At 39.3% G+C, this 10,515-nt stretch overlaps 1 protein-coding gene across 1 annotated transcript; it reads right to left on the minus strand.

Annotated features, from left to right (window-relative positions):
- Nucleotides 1-2,764: 2,764 nt before the first annotated feature.
- LOC119270929 (germin-like protein 8-8) lies at nt 2,765-3,567 on the minus strand. Its single transcript, XM_037552932.1, has 2 exons — nt 3,450-3,567; nt 2,765-3,327 (listed from the first exon to the last, which is right to left on the minus strand). Exons 1-2 carry the CDS (start codon nt 3,565-3,567, stop codon nt 2,765-2,767), a joined length of 681 nt encoding a protein of 226 aa, XP_037408829.1.
- Nucleotides 3,568-10,515: the final 6,948 nt, after the last annotated feature.

A 10,515-nucleotide genomic window follows, 5' to 3' on the forward strand; every position in this document is an offset into this window, starting at 1 on the left:
TTTTGCATCTCTTACTTTGACCTGCATCTACCTGCGTATAAAGTATTGAGGGGCCATGCCTGGGCGACCGACTCCCTTAAGTTTCTCAAGATGAAGGGATGGCGGTAACCAACCAGGACCTCTATATAAAGGTGACTGACCAAGACAAGGATGGATCCACCATCTCCTAAATCCTTAGGTTAGCACATTAGCATTCAAGTAGATATATGGACATCTCATCCTAATCGTCCACCTCCAAACTAGGTGAGTTGACATCCAACCCCTCGTACATATCATTGAACTCCTACATTCTAAACCATTCTAAACCACATGTGCTATTGGGCTCACCGCTCCAGGTGTGAGATCGTTCGTCATTGCCTGTTCAATCAGAATCAACCGACGACCATCCGTCCCTGTCCTATTGTTTGCCACTGCAGTTGGCAGATCGACGTATAATCAAAGGAAATAGATGTGACTCACGGTAAGGTTGTGTACGTATCTTAAGTGTGTAATTCTCATTCTCTAAATTGTATGACCAGAATTTTCACATTTAAGGGAATTGTACTGTTTAAATTTATCTAATTCTTGTTCTCTAAATTGTATAGCTAGGGAGCAATGTCGAATAAGATTAACTTACCATATGTTTCAATATGCTTTATTTATTACTAGCAAAATGGCACGTACGTTGTAATGGGAGAAAAAAAATCATAATCTCCGATGGCCATGACCACATTTTTCCGCATCACCGAGATACACTATCACTCTCATTTTCGTGAAATTGTGAATAATTTTTGAAAATCATGAACTTTTTTTAAACTTGTGAACATATTTGAAATCATGAACATTTTAAAAATTCGTGAACATTTATACATATTTTTCAACATTTTCTAACATCATCAACTTTTTTTGAATTCATGAACATTTTATACGGTTTGCAATTTTTTTTAAAGTTATGAATATTTTAGAAACATTTTTCTTCAACAGGTGAACCTTTCTAGAGTCGATGAACATCTTCTTGGGAATTCGTGAAACAATTTTTGAAATTCGCAAACATTTTTTTTATTTAACAACATTTTCAGAAATGCATGATCATTTTTTGAATCAGCGAACATTTTTTGAGTCATTAAACTATTTTGTAAGTCACGAACAGTTCGTGAATTTTAAGGATATTTTTCAGTTCATGAACACTTTTTGAATTGGCAAAATTTTGCTCAATTTCGTCAACATTTTTTAATACATCACTTTACAAAAAATCATGAACCTTTTTTATTCTCCAAACATTTATTTTCAAAATTGGGAACATTTTTTGGATTTTCTAATAATTTTTGAAAATCACCAACATTTTCTGAATCCACAAAAAATTATGAATTATTAAACATTTAATTTCAAAATTCTAATTTTTTATTTGTTATGTTTTTTATGAATTCCCAAATTATTGAAAGTAGAAATAAACAGGCTGCCGGGACATGGGCCGGCCCCAATAGGCACGTTGTGTCTTCTTCCAGCGCGTAGAGCGCAATATAGAAGGTTCCTACTGCCTGGGCGGCCCAGGCGGGGAATCCCCTGTGTGAAATGTTTTTTGTCACTTATAGGTACCTCATCGGTGGGTAATATTTTGCAACTTTGGGATAGTTTTGATGAGGTACCACAAAAAGCAATAGCAGCTTTATTACTATGATTTCTATTTTTAAATTGGCACGTGCACAAAAAGTAATTTGTTGTGCACTCATAATAGCCATTAAATTCTATGGGAATTTATGGAAATTTTTCTTAAGAAGATGAAGACATCAACACAAGATGACCCATCATATGACCAAATGATACTCCATTAACTCGTCTTGTACTCTCTTTTTTGATAAGCATTTATAGTGCAAGACATGTTAAATTATTCGTGTGTGTTACTTTTATGTATATTATTGCCTGGTATTCTATCACAAATTAAGACACTACAAATAGAGAGAACAATTTTATTCATAATCGGAATATAATGATTGATCATAATCACATATGATAACTCATATGGTCTTACAATTTTCACGGCAAGCTACGCAACAGAGAACCATTAGCCCCTCTCAAACCTAATTTAGCTAAGCACCATACATAAGTTTCTTTAGCAGGGGTACTTCCTAGCTAGTATCTGCATGTACTAAGCTAGGGGCGCGAGACATCCAGTACTCACCATTCAAAACAAATTAGAGCTTGTGCTCGATCATTTGAGGGTTCTAGAATCATCAATACTTGTTGTGTAGAGCAATGGAAAATAGAATATTACTTTATTCATGTTTGAACCAAACAATTATAATCACAATGAAAAATAGAATATTACTTGTTTTGTATAAACTATTTCATATCAATATTGCTTCTGGATTTATTATTAAAAATTTGCAGGAAGGATTTATGTAATGTTTCTAGGTAATATTTTTTTTGGTGATATATATACAACAGAGAACCATTAGCCCCGTGTAAACCATAACTTAGCTAAGCACCATTCATAAATTTGTTTAGCAACGATCCTTCCCAGCTAGTACCGGCCTATATATACTAAGCAAGGGGCGCGAGACATCCAACACTCAGCAATCGAAACAAATTAGAGATTGTAATCTACCATTGAGGGTTCTAGAATCATGAGCACTTATTGTGAGCATAGGAAAATAGAATAATTCTTTATTCATGTTTGAACTATAAAAATCGTTACATATATTAATAAGATGAGATACAATAAACAATTACAGTCACAAGGAATACAATTTTGTTGCCAAATCCTAGCGCCCGGTGCAACGCAAAATTAATTGTGGTTGTCGGCCCAGAACTGAGCTTGGAGCCAGCCCACGGTCTTCTTCTCCACCTGAAAGGCCTTGGCGAGAACATCATCCAAGATCATAGGCTTTGAACCAAATACGGCGTTGGCAATGGTAATTGCCCCTGGGTTTTGGCTGCTAAGTGCGGCAATTGCGACCACAGGCTTGTAGGGGTTGGGGTTAAACTGGAAGTGGATGAGTCCTTGTGGGAAAACAAACACATCACCCTTCCTGAGTTCCTTGGAGAAGAGCTTGTTTTCCGGGTTGGACGTGACGAAGCCGACATAGAGCGTACCCTCAAGCGCGGTGAGGATCTCAGTGGCACGGGAGTGTGTGTGCGGAGGGTTCTCGCCTAGGGGTGCGTAGTCGATGCGTGCGAGGGAGATGCCAAGCGTGTTGAGGCCAGCAATCTTCATGACGTTAACCAAGGTAACGTTGGACCCAACCTTGCTCATCTTTGTGTCTCTCGGCATGTCGAGTTTGGCCGCCAGGAAGAAGTCCTCCGCCGTCACGGCTTTTGGGTCCTTACAGAAGAATCCATTAACAAGTACTGCATGAAGAGAAATAAGATGAATACACAGACAAGGAAAAAGTGATTGCAAATATATTGATATTGTTGACATATCCAAGAATTCAAATATGCAGTAGTGAAAGAATGAAGTTGGTACATACCACGCGAGCTATTGTCCGCCACACAAAAGTCTTGGAGAGGACCAGGATCAGAAGCTAAAGCCTGCCATGAGACCAATGCAAGAATAGCAGTGAAGAGAAGGAAGCTGGAGGAGGCCATTTTTCTGCTGGAGAAATCGATGTTGTCTAAGCGTCTATATCTTAGCTAGCTTTGTGTATTTGATTAGTATCTATGCAGTGGTAGCCGATTCTGTGGCCATGTCGGGAGTAGGCATGGATATATACTAGCTTATACCCGCGCGGCGGCACGCTGCGCCTCGTACGTGGCAGCGTATGACATTGTATTTTGTTGTATACATTTTTCTTATTTGTTATTCTTGGTAAAGGGTGCAGATTGTAGAAGTGGTGTTCATCGATGTTTATTTATTCAATATAAGCTAGTTCAAGTATTTTACATGAAAAAACTACAGTGCAAATTGAAATAAAATGAAGTTGCATAAGTTTTACATAAACGAAAGAGCAAGTAGATCGTGAACTGAGTAGTACCATACGCGCCAAAGTTCGTACACTCATATACAGATCACAACATCAATATAATTCAATTTTCATCTGATGAGGAAGCCATAATCATGCCATTTTCAGTTTCTCCACTCTCGATTTGCGGGGGCACTGCTTGCTTCATCCACTTCTTCCGTCTCTGTTTCCATATTGTATGCTTGCCATTGTACATAATCTTCTTTTAGCACTCGTCCCATATCTTTTATGTATGCAAAATGTTGGTCGAACTGAATGGGGGATGGAATATCAGGATGTAGGCGAAGTCCTAGTACATTAAGTAGGTCAAAGACGTTCATCCATGATATCATTAGGGATAGGAGTGCCGTCAGGAATGGAGGCACCATTAAGCATATCGACGATGCTAGCTTCAGGAAGCGGCATAGGATTAGGTGGAATATATGGCTGTGAAGAAATGCGAATAAGTGGAGATGACTCCTGGTTTTCCATGCAGGAACAGGGCTAGGGGAAAGAAAGCATTCTTACGACTTGCAAGAGTAAACAAACTGAAGCTGTACTGTTATAAATGTAGAATTACTTCTATAAACAGAACAGAACAATTTGACAGCTAGGTACATTGCCACTTATTATTCACACCAAGATGATGACATCTTAATAAATACTTCATAAAAGAATGGTTAGTAGGTGAAAATGTTGGCAAAGAAACATTCAGAAGCTAAAGATAAATGAAGCAGCAGAATCACTTAAAGGTGCATCATTTTATCATTCTCCATAGAAATAAGGACATGGCTCAATGGACAATGTGGGCAAAGAGACATTCGAAGGGAACTAAACCAGTAGAGCCACTTCAATATAGTCTCTGTCATACAATTCAAACTGATTACAATGGTTTAATTTGTACGCCCAGCCCCAGAACCGTATTGAACTGTCATGTTGCTATTTTCCACACTAAGAAACCACGGAACGTACTTTGAAGCGAACTCAGCAGATATTGACTGCTGGTAATGTATATATTTTTCTTCTTTCCAAAAGATTAGCCCCAGCTTGGTTCGGACAGATAACTCTTTAGTACATTGTCAGTGGACTTCCAACTCAAAAAAAGAAATTTTTTGAAGGACTATACTCTTTTCTTCTCTAATCCACGCCTAAATTAATCCAGCTACAAATGATTGGAGAAAGTAAATAGGATGAAAGATGAAGTAATTTGAAAGTGAAGCATCATACTAAGAAAATTATCATGATCATATAGTAAAGTAAGATAACAAACGATACTAATCCATCTCTTGTATGCCTAAACTTATTGTACCTTTCAATTATGATGCTGATGTTCAGATTCAGAAAGACAAAAAAATAATATATTTTCAATCTAGGTTCTAGCTAGATCATCTACTGCAGGCATCATAAGGTTGCATATGGGGCATTGGAACACATTACAGGTAACAATAAACTATACACATGCATCTTTTTTATCAGATTCACATGAAGGTATAAGCTACAGTGGCAACAAACTGAAGCAAGAAGTATGAATGGAAACTCATATGGAACCTTATGATGCCTTACCAGTTACCACGATGCCATTCTGCTCAACAGCATTGCCTAAAATAGCAAAGAATAATGACGTGGCATGAGATAATATGACATCATAAACAGATGCACAATTATCTAGATATAAGTACTGCATGTTTCCCTTTGCTACCATGGCTTAAATATTGCATACTCAATGAACCGTAAACATTTGTTCAGATTCATAAATAAAAATAAATATACATCCATGCTAAGTTCTAGCTAGAACATTGAGTTCTCCAAAAGTTCATAAAGTTTGAAGATAATAGACTCCTTCAATAATATTGAGAGAATGAATGTAGCGCATCAGCAAGCGAGAGAGTTCATACTGAAAGCAGTGAGTTGTGCATTCAACAGAACATAATAGTAAACTTACCAGATAAGAACAGTTCAAATGGGCAATTTTCTGTCAAAAAATCAATAATTTTCTGAAATATTCCACTGAAAACGTGCAAAAAATCTTGCCACTGAATCTGCCAGACTGTCCACGTAAGTTCTTCACCTCAATTAGAAGCCAATTTCTGAAAATAAGAAACTTCGATAATTGCATATCTTTTAAAGCATGAGCACAAGTGGGCTGATGCACCAGTGCTTGCTCATTCACAATATTCAGAAAACTTCGATAGTAGAATATGTAGATCAAAACTATTTTTCTGAGGAAAAATCCATGTCAATAAAATGAACAGAACATAGAATGATCATGGGATTTGAAACCACAATAGTCGCAAGGAAAAAATATGAAGAAGATTACAGAAAGTTTTGCTGATGGTACTCACTGATGAAAGACGAACACATGGGACTGGACAGAGAAGCTGCTTTGCGTTGCTTCCATAGACCAAAACTTAGAGCTTCCTGGAGAAAATGCACTTCAAAAGGTTGTGAATCAGTGAGCACTGCCCATCGGTTCATGTACTCCCTCCGTTTTTATTTACTCTGCATATCAGAGTTGACTGAAGTCAAACTTCGTAAAGTTTGACCAAGTTTATAGAAAATAATAGACATTTATCATAATAAATCTATACGATGTGAAAGTACATTCAATAATGAATCTAATGTTGTTGATTTGTTATTGTATATCTTAATATTTTTGTTTATAAACTTGGTCAAAGTTTGCAAAGCTTGACTTTGACCAAAGCTAATATGCGAACTAAATAAAAACGGAGGGAGCAAAAAAAGGGCATCATCCTGCAGCAAAATCGACTGGAAAAAATCACATGAAAGGGGGGAGGATATCTCTTGTAAACTACAATTACAGTTGACTTGTCTTGATGGACATTGATGGAAGTAATAGTTGCTATGTTGATAAAAAGAAAATAGAAGGTATGCAAGAAAAGAAAAGAAATGGTTAACCAATTAGAAAGATTAGCATACTATGGAGGCACCTTCAATGCAGCTTCTACTATTTAACATTAACCTGAATAAGTGAGAAAAGCTGATGTGTTCTAAGAATCCGATACTAAAAAATATGTTACATGGGGACAAAAAAAGTTGAGCATAAGATTCTACAGGAAAACTACAACATATTGAAGTATCGGTAGACCTAGAATATGAAAGTTGTTTACATTAGATGATATAATCCCATGTACTATGACTATATGTGTGGTCATACATTTCTAGTAAGTATCAGCAGAGCACTCCAGCATCTTCTCAGACTTTACGAATATATTTGTGTGATCACATATGTAAAAGTATAGGTGGTCTCCAAGCTTTAGTTTGATGCAGAAGTGTCAAGATACAGATGTATCTAGCATACTCATAATATGCAAGGCTTACTCCAGTAGACTAAATTCTTGTTTGCCTCCAGTTGTCTATGTTATCGCTTCACTCCATGTATGTTAATCATGCATGGTGCAATGCCATGATAACACAGAAAATATTTCTAGAAGAAACTGAACACCTCTTAATGTAGCAAATAGCAAGGTTGCTTCAGGTAAACTGATGTTCAGAACAATCATAAAAAAACATGGAGGGCATGATAAACATTGTTACATCCCTGTACTATCCTGATCTCACAGACTCAGGGAAGGTTTTGAATGCCACTTTACTTTTTACCATTACACTAAAACATCAAACAGGTAATTAGGACATGAATTTATAAGTATGCATATCACTAAGCAACACTCAAGCCCATACTATAACTTCTTGAAACTGAATTACAAAAAGGAAGCAAGTTGGAAGGGGTAGAAGTACAGAAGTCTGCCGTGTTTGAGTCGAACCATCCGTGAAAATTGGCCAATATACATGTCGCTCATTATACCATATACTGAGAGAGGACCTCACGAGAGAGGGGCCATCAGCAGCCACCGCAGTGAGAGGGAGAAGCCGTTGCGCCATGGGAGAAAAAGCAGCAGAGCCAACGCATGGTCAGGGGGGGAGAGGGAGTTGCGGTTGCAGCCAGGAAGAGAGATAAATTAGCAGTGGCAGATCGAGAGAGAAGCCAGGAGGGAGAGGAGCAGAGCCAGATCACAAAACAAATTGAAAGGAAGCAAGAAGAAGAATAGAGCCAGTGAGACTCACCACAGATTTTTTTTTTAGAAACAGCCACCGGCACCGCAGGGCCTCCCCATCCCCTTCTCTCTTTTTCCCGGCCCCAAATCCTGCCACCAATGGCTGTCTTCTGCACCGCCAACCGCCTGGATGCGTCCGAGCACGCGGCGGGACTGGCCTGTCTGCCGTCGTCATCCATGGCGTTGCTATCGCAGGATGGGCACGGGCGGATGGTAGCAACATGACACCCGGGAGTGTTCATGAGGTACGGAGCTGCAGAGACGAGAGGGGTGCGGCCAGTCCGCATTGAAAACCAAGGCAGCAGCAGCGGCAGGCAATCCACAGTCGTCGACCGGCCTACGTCAAGCACCAAGGAGAGGTCGCCGTCGACGTGTAGCAACGCGACACGCAGAGTGGCAGGGACAACGATCTCAAGATGGCCATGGCGGCAGGGATCTAGGACGGGGGGCTCCGGCAGCGCGATTCAGTAATTGGGCGCTACGGGACGACCCGAATGGTCGAAGCAAGCCCTTTTATAGAAACGTCGGGCGGTGGAACGGTGGCGCAACAGCAGCATCGGATTGGTCTGGAGACTTCCGGAGAGAGGGAGAGAATCAAGAAGAGAACCATGGACCAAAGAGCACAGCCACTTGACTCTACACAGGAAAAGACAAAAAACAAAAGGAATGAAGCGGTGGGCAAAAAAATCGCCAAGCGCACACGAAAGCATACCCCGCAAGGTCCCCCAGTAAATAGCGTGTCACCACCTCATTGGTCTGATTACCACTGTAAAAAAAAACTCAAAAAAAAACAGATAAAAGAAACCTGGCTAGATTTAGTATATTTAGAATTAGAATATAGCTCGCCTGCAGTTGACATAGTTCACGGTTGACATGGTCTCTCTCTCTCTCTCTCTTGCAAAGCAGCCCATGTGTTCTAAAATTAATATTTCTGAAAACGCGGTTAAACTGGCTGGCCGGTTCTACGTATAAAGGGTAGTATGGACTTTTCACAAATTGTACTCACTTTTTTACGTATACACTATAGGCTCAGCCCATTTAGCTACCATCTGGGCTAGCACGTCTGATATGCTTACTAACCTTGTTTTCTTCTTCTTGTTCGAGAGACACAACGCCAAGAAAAAAAACACAGCACCTTCACTCTTTGGTTTATGTTTTTTTTTGCACGGTTTTTGTTACGGTTTCTAGTTTCCCTGTTTTGTTTATAAAAGACTAATATTTGTTTTTTTAAAATTGTACATAAATTTCAAAAAAAATGTTCATGCCTTTCAAACTTGCTCAGAATGTCAAAACACGAACAGTTTTTTTTAAAGAACAAAATTTTAAACATGTACATTTTTTTAAAACAGTAATGAATTTGGAATTCCAGAAGAATATGAAAAAAAATGAATTCCGAAATTTTTTAATATATGAGAAACAGAAACAATAAACAGAATAAACGAAAAGTCAAAGAAGACAAAAAATGAACAAGAGAGAATATAAAAAGAGAAAAAAGAAAAAACATGGTTCACGACCTTCGAGAATGTCCCAAAGCCGGAAAAAATGGCTGGGAAGCCGAGGTTCCCAAAACCAAGAAAACCTTTTGGGATGTATCTAGCATACTCATAATATGCAAGGCTTACTCCAGTAGACTAAATTCTTGTTTGCCTCCAGTTGTCTATGTTATCGCTTCACTCCATGTATGTTAATCATGCATGGTGCAATGCCATGATAACACAGAAAATATTTCTAGAAGAAACTGAACACCTCTTAATGTAGCAAATAGCAAGGTTGCTTCAGGTAAACTGATGTTCAAAACAATCATAAAAAAACATGGAGGGCATGATAAACATTGTTACATCCCTGTACTATCCTGATCTCACAGACTCAGGGAAGGTTTTGAATGCCACTTTACTTTTTACCATTACACTAAAACATCAAACAGGTAATTAGGACATGAATTTATAAGTATGCATATCACTAAGCAACACTCAAGCCCATATTGTAACTTCTTGAAACTGAATTACAAAAAGGAAGCAAATTGGAAGGGGTAGAAGTACAGAAGTCTACCGTGTTTGAGTCGAACCATCCGTGAAAATTGGCCAATATACATGTCGCTCATTATACCATATACTGAGAGAGGAGCTCACGAGAGAGGGGCCATCAGCAGCCACCGCAGTGAGAGGGAGAAGCCGTTGCGCCATGGGAGAAAAAGCAGCAGAGCCAACGCATGGTCAGGGGGGGGGAGAGGGAGTTGCGGTTGCAGCCAGGAAGAGAGATAAATTAGCAGTGGCAGATCGAGAGAGAAGCCAGGAGGGAGAGGAGCAGAGCCAGATCACAAAACAAATTGAAAGGAAGCAAGAAGAAGAATAGAGCCAGTGAGACTCACCATAGATTTTTTTTTTTTGAGAAACAGCCACCGGCACCGCAGGGCCTCCCCATCTCCTTCTCTCTTTTTCCCGGCCCCAAATCCGGCCACCAATGGCTGTCTTCTGCACCGCCAACCGCCTGGATGCGTCCGAGCACGCGGCGGGACTGGCCTG

The sequence above is a fragment of the Triticum dicoccoides genome, chromosome 3A (assembly GCF_002162155.2).
Source record: "Triticum dicoccoides isolate Atlit2015 ecotype Zavitan chromosome 3A, WEW_v2.0, whole genome shotgun sequence".
NCBI lineage: Eukaryota > Viridiplantae > Streptophyta > Magnoliopsida > Poales > Poaceae > Triticum > Triticum dicoccoides.

What these genes read in the sequence shown, in the direction of transcription:
- LOC119270929 (XM_037552932.1), bottom strand. Translation starts at nt 3,567, where the DNA reads ATGGCCTCCTCCAGCTTCCTTCTCTTCACTGCTATTCTTGCATTGGTC. An exon ending in GGCGGACAATAGCTCGCGTG is followed by an intron (nt 3,328 to 3,449) that starts GTATGTACCAAC and finishes CTCTTCATGCAG; the next exon opens with TACTTGTTAATGGATTCTTC.